Here is a 16,628-nt window from a genome sequence, read left to right on the forward strand (position 1 = left end):
TGTAATATAAATAAATGATAATAACACTAATAAATTCCCTCCCAAGCCTTTACTGCCATTTTCAGGGAGGGTTCTGTATGTCCTCACTTACTTCCGCCTTTGCTTGCAGCTTTGCAGGGGTGGCTAGTATTGTCATATTTTTGTAGTTCTTTCATTCCACCACAAGATGTCACTGCTTCACTATGTCCCATGCAGATGCATAAAGGTCTTTCTTTTCGGGGTGAATGATGGCAAAAAACAACCAACAGTAAATGAGTGATCATGTTAGACTGACTCCTTTGATCAAGCAAAGGAGTCGAAAACACGTTTTTGTTGGGGTTTAAATCCTCAAGCACTACTTCTCTGTGCATCATACGCTTGGAATGCTGCTGGGAGAGGTTGAAGTGTGAAATGTTTGACTGGGCAGCCTGCTCTTGCTCAAACGAAGAAGAGATAGGAACGTTCCTTCACCATCAAACACCTCAGTGCTTCCAAAAGTCACTAAAGCGTGTATTTATGTTGCCATGGGAGACCGTGTGTGTGTGGGGGGGGGGGGGGTACTTGTCAAGAAGACGTAGGTGGAGAGTTCTGGGTGGAATTCACCCTAGAGTGTCTGGCACAGAGGCACAGCCCCCCCTTTGTTGCAGACGGCGGTGGAATGTGTCCATGACAATAACACAAACTTTCTGCAACAGCACCATAACAACAGTCACCCCTCCCCATCTTTAAAATGTCCTTATAACACCACCCCGACTCAGTTTGCTTGCCCCTTTAGTACAACAGACCAAAACAGATTAATAAGGGCTTTCCCTCAGTGATTCAGAGGGAATACCCTCTTTTTTTTCCACTCTCCCGTTTTAGGACACACCCATTTTGTTGGGAATGCCTTCAGATCGACCGCTAATTTAACATACGGGGACATATATAATGACAAATAATACCCAACTGTGTGTAATGCAATATTAAATACATTAATCTAATCATTAACTTTTATTTATGTATTGTATTGCTTTGAGAACGCCGGAAAAAGAGGACGTCAAGGTACCGCTTGTTAGGAGCTTCCTGCTTGGTTCCTTTCAAAGTAAAACGCCATTCAAACGTGACGCACTCTTGCCGAGCTAATCGAACTCCTGAACAAAAACTTATAGCACACTTGCTAACCAGCCTTCAGTTACCTTCACTGTAAATGGATTGAGTTTATAAAAGTAATACATGACAGCTTCCACAATAATCTGATCGATTACTTGAAATACAACCCAGGATGATATTGTCATCATCTTACATTTGTTATAATAAATTAAGTCCTATTCATAGTCTTATTACATGATATACATGGGCAATCTAAACTATACACAGCCCGTTGAGATTTCCAATGTGTTTCTAATAATTTTTTTGATGTGCTTTTTTTTCAGTACTATACACGCATGTCCTCACAAATGTTCATTAAGAGGAAAAAGGCTTTGAAAGAAAGCTAATTGAAGCGGAGTCTATATGACAACATGGTAAGCTTTATGACAAGCGTGTGCAGAAAAGTTTTAATGCTGGGTGTTAGTATTTGTATCAAGGAAGTTGTCACGGAGCTAGGGAAGTAGCTGCTGAGTCAAGAAGCGAGAACATCCAGTAAGTAGTTAAGACAGCAAATTAGTTTAATCTTATTTATTTTTCTCTATTTTTTAAAATTAGTTTTGTATTATTATGCTAATTCGGCTCTTTGTATTGAGTTGTGGACTCCTATAGAGCAGTTACACACAATAACCAGCGCACAAAGCTTTCTAGTTCTTCCAGAATCTGCACCTATTCAGATGTATTTCTTTGGATTTTGTGGTTCCCTCGAAAATGGTCTTTTAATTTATTCCACCCATTCTGCTGTGGTTGGTCACTCTCATTGCTAGCTGCGAATGGTATAGGATTTGATAATAAATGGCAATGTATCTTTTTAAATTGTGGGAATCAGGAACTCCCATACGAGCCATTGCTGGAAAGTAAACAAAGGGGGAAGGTAGAGAGCTTTGCTGGCTTAAAGCCATGCCCTTATAAGGAAGTCTGCCCTTTGTGATGTCACAAAGGGGCAGTTTTACCACACCTTTTGAAAGCAAGCGTTTTGACCCATTCCAAACTTCTTTCAGGGCTCACTTCCAAATGCATAATCCTTATTATCTGAAACTTCTGGCTTCGTTTTACACAAGATTACAACATTTTAACTACTTTTATAGGTCAGAAAAGTGGAAAAATAGGTAAATTTTTAACATTTTAACATGAAACACAACACTGCTACTCTCAAATCAATATTGCCCTGCTGATTTGTCATGTGGAAAATTACCTGACTGCCATTGTTCTCACAGCAACCAAAAAACAACCATTCAAAAACCAAATCAATGTGGAGGAAACAGCTGCACCCACAGGAAGTTTCTGCTGATCCCCTCAACGTATAGCAAACTGGCCCAAAATTCATACTTTCACTTGTAGAGCGCTATCTACCTCCCAAGGCGCTCAAAGCACTTTGACACCGTTACGCACATTTACTTACTGATGACGCAACATCAGGAGTAACTGGATGTTCAATATCGTTCCCAAGGATACTTCGACATGATCATGGCAGGACGGAGGACTGTAGGTTGTAGAACCTACAACCTCCAGGTTGGCCAAGTACTGTAAGCACACACACACACATTCAAAGTTTGGGCACCCCTAGTTATTTTCAAGATTTTCCTTTATAAATCACTGGTTGTTTCAATGAAATGTATCATACAGCAGACAAATACTATGATGTATGAGAAGTATCCTTGGGTGGGATACAAAAAGCTTCCTATTTGTTAATTCAGCGCTTTAACTGAAATTGCTGATCCAAGCAACCGCTGCTTTATCTTGAAAAAAATTAATCTTGAAAATTACCAGTTTCACTTGGTTCTTCTTTTTCTGGAGATATTCTACATTATGTAAAATGTCTTCTGTGTCAGTCATGTATGCTTTTCTTTTGAAGGCAGCATATTTCTCACTTCCTGGTTCTTTTCAGTCAACTTGATGACTGTATTTTTCTTCACTCACTACTAAGAGGTGGAGTTGAAAGAGGAGAAAGCCACCTCTCTGCCTTATCAGCCACAAGTTCCACCAGGACAGCATCGTGAATGAAGCACTTCTTTTTTTCCAGCATGGCTGACATAAAGGAGCTACTACTGCTGCTGATGATGCGAAGTACCAGAACACAGCGGAAACTCACTTGTGTGCTCTTCTTCTCCGTCTTCGTGTGGAGGTCAGAAGGTGAGAACAAAGATGATTCAATGTGTCAGTTTCGCTCTTCAGATATGTGTTATCAATGCACCAGCTTAAATCTAGTGCTTTCCTTAAAAATATACCCTACAAAATGATTGCAATTGTTATATAGATGGAAAATTAATAAAATTAATACAAATTAAAAATACAAAATTAAATATTTTTTTTTAACTTACATAGGAAGTGAACAAATGTAACAGTTACTGATTGTAAAAGTACCAGATGAAGGGGTAGGAATGATTTCAATTGTTATATGGATGGAAAATTAATAAAATTAATACAAATTAAAAATATAAATAACTTAAATTATATTAGGAAAGCAGGAAGTGAACAAATGTAACAGTTACTGATTGTAAAAGTACCAGATGGAGGGGTAGGAATGATTTCAATTGTTATATAGATGGAAAATTAATAAAATCAATAAAAATAAAAATCTTAAAAAATTAAATAGAAATTAAAAAAAAAACTTTAATTATGTTAGGAAAGCAGGAAGTGAACAAATGTAACAGTTACTGATTGTAAAAGTACCAGATGCAGGGGTAGGAATGATTTAAATTGTTATATGGATGGAAAATTTATAAAATCAATAAAAATAAAAATCTTAAAAAATTAAATCAAAATTAAAAAAAACTTACATTATATTAGGAAAGCAGGAAGTGAACAAATTTAACAGTTACTGATTGTAAAAGTGCCAGATGGAGGGGTAGGATTTAATAAGCTTTGCTTCTTCCTACTCCTTTTGGACATGTGGAACTGTGAACTGATTATGTGATGCATTCAATTGTAATCTGATGCATGTTCAAATGAAATTAAACCATTACCATTACCAAATTTGACATGTAAGCAGCTTTGTTTTAAACAAGTTTTTTCTTACATTACTGGGGTCAGTCTCCCCTTTTGAATGTGTCTTCTAAATACTTTTTACTGTTTTTACACCAGCTAATTGCCCCAGACCAATCCGAGAGGGCTTCGCCATAAACCCCAAACTATGGCTGATGGACACTTTTCCGGATGGCTCCAATGTCTTTATGGTGTGTCGTAACGGCTACGAGCCGGAGAGCGGCTCTGACATGATGACCTGCCATGAAGGGACGTGGACTGAGTTGACTCTTAAATGCAAAAGTGAGATCTCTTTTCACTGTAACTGTCATGCTGTCGAGATCTAGTCAAATCAAAGATGTTTGTCCGGCATCAAGGGAAGGACTGTGGTACTCCTGTTGCTCAGCCGAACATGAGGTTTGATTCCAGTGCCGGCACCCTCTTCGGCGATTTCATAACTGTCATATGTGATGAAGGGTGAGTGAAAAAATATATAAATATACATAGTGGGCCAAGAGTAGGTGTACATTTCATTTTTTTTAATCGCAGTTAATTCGTTCCTTACCTGTGATAAGTGAATTTCTGCCAAGTAGGATTCCTTATGAATGGAATTTTTGGAATTTTGTAATTTAAGGACAGTAAATCTGACCTACGACATAGGTTTTTTTTATATTAGAGCCCTCTAGACATGAAATAGCACCCCTATACATTTATAATACCCATATTTTTTGTTTCTTTCGACTTTTTCCTCATACCGGAGTTGCCACAGTGCGTCTGTTTTGATCCGCATAGTGGAGATTCGAACCCTGGGCATCCGCTCCAAAGTCCAGAACGCTAACCACTACATCACGGCGGGCTCTACACTTATAATACCCATATAGTAGACAAAATAACATTGCATTAACTCCTTAAGCGCCAAAGTTGCAAAGTTGTTGATAGTGGAAATTGAACTAGCCAATATTACAATAGTCAGTGTATTAGTATATTTTAATGAGTTCTTGTAGTGGTCAGAGTTTTATGGCTCCAAGGGGGGATTTTAATTTGGTATTTTGTTGATAAAGGTTGTCTACCAATGAGTTACACAGTTGAGGTGAGTTTTTGAACGCTGCTATGGACTAATTTTGATTGGCCAAGATGACTGATGACATTTTCTGACCAAATGATTTCATCAAGAATGTCTGGTTGTATACCTACTTTTGGCCCCATGTTGTATATTAGTACAGTAAATATAAACACAAGCAGGGCATGTTTGAGTGACTTTTCTTTTGTTTCCACAGATACATGATTCAAGGATTAAACTACAAGCAATGCATGGCGAAAGGCTGGTTCGGGAGAGCAACATGTCAACGTAAATACCTCCATTTAAAATCAATACAAACTTCACCTACTTCCACTATCTGACTTAAAATTTCCAAGCTTTGACATTTCTATTTGTGTCACTTTTAGCCATAACTTGCCAAAAGCCTGCAAATGTGACCAACGGTAAAAGCTCATGGGATTCCGAGGGCTTCCCAGCGTACGGAGAGGTCATACAGTACGACTGTGATGCAGGATACACTCTGCTTGGGAACAGCAGCATTGTATGCAAGAACAGTGAATATGATTCCCCGCCTCCTGAATGTAAAGGTAAGCTGATAAGACTGGTTATTAAATTTTTACAGTATTCTTGGTTATATGTATGCTTTGAGTCATGACAAATCTACGGTGGATATTTAAATTTTTTTTTTTTTACGGTGGATATTTTTAACAGCTAAAATATGACAAAGAATATAAATTATACATACTGCAACCACACCCATCCCTCCAGCCCACGCTCACACAGGGACTGGGACACCCCCACACACACACATTCTTAGGGGCTGCTGTTCTTGACGAATGTGTTCTGGAAAACCGAGAAAATGATTTACCAACTTCCGGTCATGGTAAACATTGAAAATTGAAAAAAAACCAAACTCAAATGTCCTGGAAACAGTGAATGTAGCCTTGTCGTTCTGCAAATGCACTAAAAGGTCCCCAGACCCAGTACCTGGTAGGGTCCCCCATTCAGCAGCCCCTGCCAGGCACAGGCCACAAGGCGTTCTCCCCCTGGTTGGGGGCTGCCCAACATACATAATGTTGATATAGGTGTGTAAATACCATTGCGATGAATTAATCACATTGCTAGATGAGTTAACTCGCGTAAGGCACACAGAATGACCATGTATGTAGCACCAAACTTTGTTTTAACATAATTATAATTTTTACATTCTTACATATATCCCTATTTGAAATGACAAAAATGAATGTTTCATGATGAATGATATATTTCCGCGGTTGGTTATTTTAACATGAACACCAACCTGCACGTTAGCCAATGAGAAGCATTCAGAGGACACCGTTACAGGTTGTTTTCCACATCTTGCAGAGGCGTCTACATCACGTCCATCAACCCCAACACTTGTGCACAGAGATAAAACTATCACAGCCAGCACAGAAGCGACCATCACGACTTCACAGGGTACACACACACACACGCACGGTATCTCTAGGCCACGCCTCTTTCGAGCTTTTTGTCTCTGATGGATTTGGTCAACAATGGCAGACAAGTGCTGACCGCAAGTGATCTTGTGTGTCAAGGTACAGACCTGATCAAAATCAAGACCAGTTGAAAAATACATTTTTCCACATTTGGACCGTAATGAGGTTTTAAGTGGAGCTACAGTATGCAAAAGCAAGAAGGGGGAGTGAGACAAAAAACTGTTTTTTACCTGATCAAAAGTTTAAGAGCACAGGCAATAAAAGCCTAAATCTGCTCAAAATTCTTATTTTCTGTCAGGCATTCACAGGGTCATGCCCTCCAGATGACTATGAAGCTAAGAAGCAGTGTGTCCTTGCTGCTGAGGTCGGATGTTAAATGTTAAAACATGTTTTAAAAAACTGATATTTAATAAAAAAAAACTTGACATCTGAAGACATTTTGTACAAATGATTGATCAGAATGAAGAGAGGGGCCATAACAAGCAGGAAAAGGGATGGGTGTCGAAATGCAGAATGAAAAATGGAAAAAGTGAAATCAACCAAAAGTGGTAAGCAATTGGAAACGATTGAATAGCATGGCATCAATAAGCGTCATTGCTTGCTGAAATATTGAAAAGGTATAAAAAAATTTTTTTAGCAATACTAATGCTAATGCTTGCATGCAAAACCTAGCATGATAGCGCTGAGTATGTCAATGTTAATACTAACTAGATGTGTGCACTTTCTGAAGAAACTGTGTGTGAATTCTGGGGATGATGCCGAATTGCTGTGCTAGCATGCTAACACATAGCCTTGATGAGCTGAGGCCGAACTGCGATGTTGCAACTGGCATGCTAACGCATTGTCTTGATGAGCTGGTGCCGGACTGAAACACGTAGCCCAGACAAGCTGAGGCTGGACTGAAATGTTGTATTTAGCATGCTAAGTGTGAGCATGTTAACACCTAGCTTGATAGTGCTAAATGTCAAAATAAGAAAACCTGAAACCTGAAAAAAATTACTACAAAGCTTGCATGCTAATATATATAAGCATGTTAACAGTTAGCATGTTAACATGTTTCATGTTCTCATGAAAACACTCAGTATAGGTTTATACATTTCAAAATAGCAAAAATGTCATGTTTATACGATAACAATGCTAACATACTAATTGTTAGCATACTAACATTTAGACTGAAAACAGTAAACACCTAGCATGCTAGTGCCACTAACAGCATTCACACAATAGCTAAAAATGCTACTATGGTAATGTTATCATACTAGCAATGCTAACATGCTAGCACTTAACTTGAAAGCACAGTATTTCTGAGTTCTACTGATGGAAATAGCTATAAATGCTACTATACTAATATTGGCATGCTAGCACTAAGTGTCTGTGTTTATTAATTTTCAAAGAAGGCAGAAAAGGCTACTATGCTAGTTACTATGCAGTTAACGTGTTAGTTAGCATGCTAGTATATTAACAAGCTAACTGCTAGCATGCTAACACATAACATGATAGCACAATATAATAGGAACACTAAATTGAGTTGTACATTTTGACTTTGGAATGATTTTAAATGGTTGAAAAATGCGGCAGCAGTAACAATTGTTACGTTTTTAAAGAAAAGTGGTAAGTTTGTGTAAAGCACAAATTTTAGTCATGTGAAAAATAAGTAGCCTGAATAACCTGTATGAGTATGAAACAGTTTAATGTAGAAATGGCTTGAATCTGTTGAGAAATGTGGCAGTAGAATGTTTTTTTACAGAAAGTGATGATTTTGCGTAAAACAAAAAATAAGTAATCTGAAAATTCTGATGAACATAATGAAGAGGTTGGTTTTGGAAGGGATTGAGAAAGATGTAGTACAATTGCGTAAAAATTTAAATGTTTTCTGATTTGAACATTTTGACATTGGAATGCCTTGAATGGATTGAGAAATCTGGACGAGGAAGTACAAACAAAATGGATGAATTTAGAATTCCTGAATGAGAGGAACCGTAGTAATAAGTTGAAAAAATTATGAAAAATGGGAACATCAATGAGAATTTTTTTTTTTTTTTTTAAATTTCTGAATGTTTATAAATATCTGAATAATGTGTAATCTTTACAGAAAATAATCTGATGACTGCAGAAGCTAACAAGGAAGTTGGTGAGTTACTCACATTAACCCTTAGATGCACGAGTGACTGGACCCTACACGCTTCCATAAGTGGGTCAAAAATGACCCATACTAGAATCAATGCGTTTTTAAGGAATAATCACTTGTATGATATTTAGCATTATATTCAGGACAACACAAGAATGATTTCATGTTAGAAACATCTTATTTTTTCACTTTTTTCCATCTTAAAAAAAGAAAATTACCCCATACAACAATAGAAAATGTGAGGATCCAAGTTAAAAATGTGAATGGCATGATTTCAAAAATGTTTTTTGAGGAATACCTGGAATATCAAATGCTAACAATTTTTCATTACAAAGATATTTCAAGAAAACAACCTGACCGGGTCATTTTTGACCCACTTATGCATCTAAGGGTTAAATGTTGATGTCTACTTTACTGTATAATTCTATATATGTCCTTTTACAGATTATCTCCCTTTAATCGCCATGGTTGGTGTCGCACTAGGTAACGTTCCCGCTTTACCAAATGTTAGATAAATTGAAGTTTAAAACAATGTTTACTTTTCTCCAGGCGTAGGCATAGCGGTGTTGTGTCTGTATAGGCTTATCAAAAAGAAAGGGTGAGTTTCAATATTTTCACTATTTTGTTGTATCAGTTTCTTTTCCGATTTTTTTCATGATCGTTCTGTTTGGTTCGAGATAAGGAAGTCGGTTGCTAAAGCGTCCAGGCAAAAAACTGATATCAGAATAGTAATTTAGACTGATGCTGCTATGCACACTATTAAGGGGGGGAATAAGTATTGGGACACCAATATTAAATTAATTTTACAAAGCTGCTCTGCCAAGTGGTGGGTGTATACACATTTAGTAGTTCTTCCTTTATATGTGGACATTATTTGTGTATCGTTTTTGAGTCATCATACTAACAAACACCACCTGCTGCATTGGCGTATTCACCATAACATCTAAAATGGGTATAAGAACAAAACACACACGTTTTTTTTTTAACTTCAACATAGGTCATATGACACCAGAGAAGGCCTGAAGCCCAGGTTATTCAATGTCTAGAAGCCCCACCTCACCAAAGGTACTGGTGCGTTCCAGTACGTGAACGTAATAAATAAACATCGCAGTGGAATTCTGCAGATTTTGACGAGATTTGTGTTTTTACCTCCCAAGCATCTGATTGGAAGAGTGCTGGACAACATCTGGGAGCCAGGAAGGACTTGCCAACGTGCTGCAGCAGTTCCTTTGGCTGAAGGGAAGAAGAAAGAAAAGGGAATTTAATACTATTGCGCGTCCACTGGCGGTCCATTCTGCTGAGTGAAAAGGCTTAGCGAATGAAATCAAGCACTTTTTTGTAATATTTTTGTTGTAAATTTTCAATACTGCCTAAAATGTTTTCTATTTATACTTATTTATATTGAAAACTGGAATAAACACTAACTTCTTAATGTACGCTGTATTTCAGGCCGTGCAAACGTAATGTGGACACGAGCTTATTAGCATGGACGAGGGGGTGTTACAATGTGGTTCAGTGCAGTGCCTGATAATAAAAAAAAACCACACAATCAACTGCATTCTTTTTTTTTGCACGTTTTTGGGCCTCATTGTGGGGCCCTTTTGCTCAGCCGAGTTCCGATAACGGGAGGATAATAGGAGAAAGAATGCAGCAGACGCTCATGTACCACTAGACCAATGCCATGCAGTACTGAATGTACTTAGCATGTATTTATGTACATGTATAGACCTCCAAGTCAGTGTACAGCTTGCACATTGTTTTTTTCCCTCTTTTTCTTTTCTCTGAGTGAAATGACTGCATGTGGATATCATTTTAAATACTAATATACATAGTATCTAAAGTACAGATTTTTTAAAATATAAAAAATATGTAATATATTTAAATATATATAAATATTTTATATTTTAATATGTATATTATAGTATAATTTGTTAAATATTTGATATTTTCAATTTCAAATGCAGCAATAAAATACATATATTTAGTAGATAAAACTTATTCAAATTATACTATCCCAATTAATGAGAAAAAAATAAATACAATGCATTTGTAATCATACAAATACTACATGAGGTAATTGAACTATATATTTTAAGTTATATTTTATTTTTTGAAAAATAAAATGCTTTAATTTATTCTCTTTACTGTATTATTTCTAATTTTGAATGTACATAATAGGTGAATTAAATTCTATAATTTGCCAAAAATACAAACAAGCTGTTGTACAGCAATAGTACCCTATTTGTTGTTGTTTAAGAAGATTGTTTTTCTACTTTCTATCAATCCAAACCCCCAAATTTTATTTATTTTTTTGCATCAGGGGATTTGACCACATCACTCAGGTTGATGATGTCATGATGTTTGCTGTGAAAGAGTCGTTTCGAATGTTCTTAGCAGACGTGAGCAAACATCAAGCCCCACCGAAAGAGGAAAATCTCTGCTGCAATTAAATGGATCCCACTAATAAGCACGTTCCCAGGCCGCAAAACAGCAGCTGCAAGCAGAAACTCCTTGTGGTCGTGTGTACTCCTGCTCCTGGCCATCAGTATTCCTACTCCTGGTCATGTGTACTCCTGCTCCAACCAGCACAGTATTAAGTAACGATTCAATCTTACATTAAAGTAAAAAAAACACATGGAAGAAGGAATGGGATCTCCGCACAGGAAAACCTATTCCCCTCCCAATTTCATGTCCCATCACCAAGCCGACCATTTGTGTACATGCGCCACAAACACAACCAAATCATACATGGGAGTTGCAGTCTCAAAAGCTGTCAGATGTTGAGCTCTGAAAATGTAAACTAGTCGCCCTTGAAATGCAACAAACGGGAAGATTGATACTTGCTCAGTGATAGTATCCCCTACTGGCATAATTATTATAATTATAGGACCCATTCAGGATGTGAAGTAGTCAAAAGTAATGTTAGAATACTATATTGTCATAGGCATCTTATTATGTAACACAATTTTGTGGTCCAATTAATGCAATTTTGATAGTTAATTCATATACATGCAATCATGCTCCCACTTGCTTCAGGAGTTTTGATATACATTATGAGTAGAATTATTACAGGTGTTACGGGATGATAAAAATGTGGAAAATATATGACTATATAGAGGCTGCACGGGTGAGTGGTTAGCGCGCAGGCCTCAAACCTAGGAGACCTGAGTTCAATTCCACCCTCAGCCATCTCTGTGTGGAGTTTGCATGTTCTTCTGTGCATGTGTGGGTTTTCTCCGGGTACTCCGGTTTCCTTCCACATTCCAAAAACGAATGTGGGAGGTATGAATGTGAGTGTGAATGGTTGTGAAGACATGACATATGAAAACAGCTGGGATAGGCTCCAGCAGCCCCGTGACCATCATGAGGATAAGCGGTAGACAATGAATGAATACAGGAATCTACTTGTATTATATATTGTATACAGACGTTTATCCTCGCAAAGGATGTGGGTATGCTGGAGCCTATCCCAGCGGACTTCGGGTGAGAGGCAGGGTACACCCTGGACTGGGTGACACCCCTAATAATTATGTAAATATTTTCAAAGACACCATTTTAAAAAGATGGTCTATATCATGTGTGCATCTTATGGCACTGAGCATTCAGGAGGCTTTTTCCTCCATCCTTGTATGTTGCCATTTTTTGTTCTGTGGCTCTCATCGCACTTTTCTTTTGTGACACCACTGTTAGCCTAATGAAGTGATGACAGTGTCCATTACTCAACATCGGAAGCCATTTTACTCCCATCCTGTTTGTCCTGGACAGGAAAATGGTGAAGCCAATTTGTGCTGTGGCCTTCCGAGGATGGGAATTGAATTTGTGCTGACACCGAAGTTGGTGATGATGTTCACGTACAGTACATGACAAATTCATATTTTATCACTGTTCAACAACATCCTGTTTCACACAGCCTAGAATTCTCATTTAGTCGAAACTGAGCTGTTAGCATCAGCTAATCCCAGATGACTTCATTATGGACTGTTGACATTTATGCTCTTAGACTGTGTTTGTTTTTTTAAGGTTTAATTTATTATTATTACTTACCTGCCCCAGCACATTGTCACACCTTTTTTGGATCCAGTTTGACCGAGATTGTCAAGTCTGTGACTCTTTATCAGTTCTGAGTCAGCCTTCGTGTCCCATTCTTAGTATATTTGCGTCATTTCTCAGTTAGGGTATAATAAACTTTTAACTGTGACACAATAGACTTACAGTTTAAGGAACTTCCTTTTTAAGCTGTAATTTAAAAGCTTATGGTCTCATAACATTGCAGTACTACTATAGTCTATATTTCATGTATATATGTATTTTTTGTTTGGTTTGATTTTTTTTAGCATGATGCATATAACCTTTTAATATTATGCAATGGCAGTCCATACTTCAGGTGTCCCTGGTTTAAATGAGTTCCAAATTAGACTATTTTGGACTAAAAATTCATTTATTCGTTTTCTACCACTTACTCTCTACCACTTTGGCCTACACAAGGCCAAAAATGCATAATTAGGTAGAAAAAAACATACATAAGTCGCACTGGAGTATAAGTCGCATTTTTTGCGGATAATTTTTTTTCCAAACTACTTGACCAAAACAGACATTACGTCCTCTTTGAAGGCAAGTTCTAACAATAAAAGAATAGAGAACAGATATGCTAACACAATGGTTATTCAGCTACACAAAAAATAAACATGAGCAGAAAATTTGTCCAGTGTTTATGTAACATAAACAGTTTTTTTCATTTATAAGTCGCTCTGGAGTATAAGTCACAGGAACAGCCAACCTATGAAAAAAATTGCAACTAAAATATGGTACATCCAGTTTATCATCACTTTCCCACGGTGCTCCAAATCTGAGATGCGCCTGAACCAAAGAATCTTGTTGTCAATGGTGACGCCAAGAATAACGACTCTTTATCCACTGCAAGTTTTGTGCTTCCAAAGTCCAAGTCGGGAATCTTTGGAATCCTTTTCCTTGACAGCATGAAAGCCTTGGATTTTGTAGGTTTTAAGGTAATCTTCCCATTGGCTGCTCATGCACTCATCTTCTCAAGATCTGTTTAGACTAGCTAAAACACTTGTGCTCTTACATGCAGATCTTATTGTTGCAAACAGTGGAGTCATCAGCATTGGTCCCATTTTCCTATTTTTCTTCTATGTAAACAAATATTGTTCTGAAATCTGAATGTGTTCATCATTAATGATGGAGTATGATATGGATCTGTTACAACTCAGTAACAGTGGAGTGGAGCACTTTTACAAAAGTAAACAAAGACAGAATTCCGTTGTGCACTCGTAAGGTCTGACTTGTGTTTGTGTCACCCTGGCGTTCTGACAGAAACAAATACAACATGACCTTCAGGACACAGTAAATACCGTGTGGGTGGAAAAGACAACAAAACCATAAAGAAATACATTTACTGCAAATATACTTAAAATTGCTTGTAAATTTGAAGGAGTTGTGAGTGTGAATGGTTGTTTGTATATACTATGTGCCCTGTGATTGGCTGGCGACCAGTCCATGGTGTACCCCGCCTCTCGCCTGAAGACAGCTGGGATAGGCTCCAGCACCCCTGTGACCTTCATGAGGATAAGCGGCAGAAAATGATTGAATGACTTGAAGGAGTTGATGTCACAAGTGATGCAGATGCAATGCAACTTTTGATGCAAGCCAAACTATAGAAAAGGACGATGAGACAGCTATTAATAAGCACAGCAAACAGGGCAAAGGTCAAGCAAAAATATAAATCAGATAGCTAAAAGGCCAAAGCTAAAACCTATGTGAGAAAGAAATACAAAAGTAACTAATTAAAAAGTGATTAAATTAGAATAAATAGTCCTCTTGGAAGGCAAGTTCTAACAATAAAATAATAGAAAACAGGCTGAATAGATGTAAAATATGCTAACACAATGGTTATTGTGGCTACAGAAAAGGTATCTAGTGTCTATGTAACATAAACAGTCGCTCTGGAGTACAAGTCGCAGGAACAGCCAACCTATGAAAAAAAGTGCTGACTTATAGTCCGGAAAAAACAGTATATATTCCCTTGTAGGATATTTGTAGCCGAAAAAAGCCGTCATTTCATCCCGAGGGCAAAAAGGGGAAAATGTGACGGTGTGTTTTTAACAGAAAAACCAGTGGAGGGTTGACTGCACGTCAGGCTTGATGCAGACACTCCCTGTGACTCACATGGCTTCTAAAGTGAGGCACATCTGGGGGCTTCGAGGATGGATCTGAGAGACGATCTTTGGCAGGAATAAAGCCTTGAATATGAGGCTGTCCCTACTTAGTTATTAAATGTTTAAATTACTATTCTGTTTATGTTACATGTAAGATAAGTTAGAGTTAGAGCATATTTTAACCACTTCAGAAGGATTTGTCACCTGTATCACATAATATGTCAAATACACCCACTTCTATTTGACACCCAGATCACTTGAATGACTTTGAGAAAGTTAGTAAAGAAGTGAATTAGTTATGAGGCTAAAGTTAGAGTGCTGTTTCAGGACTGAAAGTGAGTGGGAGGATTCGGTGGAAGGCTGATTCACAAGAGTGAATGCAAGAGTGCTTAACTGCATCTTCTTATTCCTTATTTACTATTTTTTCCCACAGCTGTTTCAACATAAAACTCTTCCTGGGGAACATGTGATGAAATAAATCAGAAAAAAAGTATTGTGTACAATATATGTCATAAGTGAAATGGTCTAAATATTAAGTATTGAGGACAAAGTTGCAACATTTGAAAGTTATGGTGGAAAATATCAAATCAAAACAGGGTGGGCTGATCATCCATCTTTGAAAGTATATTTCATTTCAATATTCTAATGCAATATATTTTTGCACTGCTACAAATAATATGTCATCATTCATAAAACAACACAATTAAGTGTTACTTGGCAACACCAAAAACAAAGAACATAATCTCTTCTTTGCATCAACCTACAGTATAGTCACATATACCAAACAGCATTAAAAAATGTGTTATTGTGGCACAACAATTCGTGCATTTAATTAGGAATGGAGTGATTTAGTTCCCCCAGAAGGACTCCGTGTAATATCTGAACTCTTATACAAACTTATAAATTATGTTAGACCACCCTTAAAAACAACATAGTTGACAAAAGAAGTGAAATCATATTAAATTTAGTAAGTTAATAACGTATAATAACATTGTTACACATTTAAATGATCAATAATGTAAAAACATGACACAATTGGTTGGTACAAAAATATATTTCATATATTTATTAGAAACAATTCAAGACCTGCCCTGATTGATGTCACAATGCTGCCGCCTGCTGGCCACGTAAGGAAACACACAATGAGGCTGAGTTTCCCTCTACATTGTAACCGATTTCAAATGGTGCTAGACATGATGGAAACTCTGAACACCAAAAGAAAACGGTCAGCCTTGGTGAGGGCGGGCGGGCTGGGGGGTTGTAGTGTGCAATGATGAACACGCATCATGCTGAAAGACAAAATGCTTGATAAAGCTTTGTATTGGTTCCCGTGGTGAGACATGGTGGCCCTCCTGAAGTCTGTTCCCGCTCAAGAACACCGATTTCAAATGGTGCTAGATTTGATTTGATACTCTAAGACACCATCTGAAACCGGTTCCCTGGGGAGGATGCCACCTCTGGCTGTGATAGTCCCCGTGCTCGAGGCCGCCATCTGCAACACGCAAAAAAAATACTATTACATTTTGACATCTGCATCATATTACATTGTAAACATATTGTGACACATTTTACTGTTTTTTTTAACGTTGATTAAACATTTAGCTCCAATGTACGATAGCTACTTGATAAAAATAAATTTGATATAAAATCCTGAAAAGTAGGCTGCACGGCGGAGAAGTGTTTAGCGCGCAGACCTCACAGCTAGGAGACCCGAGTTCAATCCCACCTTCGGCCATCTCTGT

At 37.5% G+C, this 16,628-nt stretch overlaps 1 protein-coding gene across 7 annotated transcripts; it reads left to right on the top strand.

The window, feature by feature from the left end:
• The first annotated feature begins 2,906 nt into the window (after positions 1-2,906).
• LOC131105946 (complement decay-accelerating factor, GPI-anchored) lies at positions 2,907-10,255 on the top strand. Of its 7 annotated transcripts, XM_078798598.1 has the most exons (11): positions 3,128-3,237; positions 4,189-4,371; positions 4,446-4,545; positions 5,346-5,416; positions 5,515-5,694; positions 6,473-6,565; positions 8,678-8,716; positions 9,158-9,196; positions 9,263-9,311; positions 9,711-9,778; positions 9,871-10,255. In XM_078798598.1, exons 1-10 carry the CDS (start codon positions 3,129-3,131, stop codon positions 9,757-9,759), a joined length of 912 nt encoding a protein of 303 aa, XP_078654724.1. In that variant the 5' UTR covers position 3,128; the 3' UTR covers positions 9,760-9,778; positions 9,871-10,255. The 7 variants fall into 7 exon arrangements, with proteins under 7 accessions (XP_078654725.1, XP_078654727.1, XP_078654726.1 ...); XM_078798599.1 differs by lacking the exon at positions 9,711-9,778 and having other exon boundaries at positions 2,907-3,237; XM_078798601.1 differs by lacking the exon at positions 9,711-9,778 and having other exon boundaries at positions 2,907-3,237; positions 9,158-9,180.
• The last annotated feature ends 6,373 nt before the right edge of the window (positions 10,256-16,628 follow it).

The sequence above is a fragment of the Doryrhamphus excisus genome, linkage group LG18 (genome assembly GCF_037039965.1).
Source record: "Doryrhamphus excisus strain RoL-2023G ecotype Guam linkage group LG18, RoL_Dexc_Guam_v1.1, whole genome shotgun sequence".
Taxonomy (NCBI): Eukaryota; Metazoa; Chordata; class Actinopteri; order Syngnathiformes; family Syngnathidae; genus Doryrhamphus; species Doryrhamphus excisus.

What these genes read in the sequence shown, in the direction of transcription:
- LOC131105946 (XM_078798598.1), top strand. Translation starts at nt 3,129, where the DNA reads ATGGCTGACATAAAGGAGCTACTACTGCTGCTGATGATGCGAAGTACC. An exon ending in ACTGTCATATGTGATGAAGG is followed by an intron (nt 4,546 to 5,345) that starts GTGAGTGAAAAA and finishes TTGTTTCCACAG; the next exon opens with ATACATGATTCAAGGATTAA. An exon ending in GACCATCACGACTTCACAGG is followed by an intron (nt 6,566 to 8,677) that starts GTACACACACAC and finishes TAATCTTTACAG; the next exon opens with AAAATAATCTGATGACTGCA.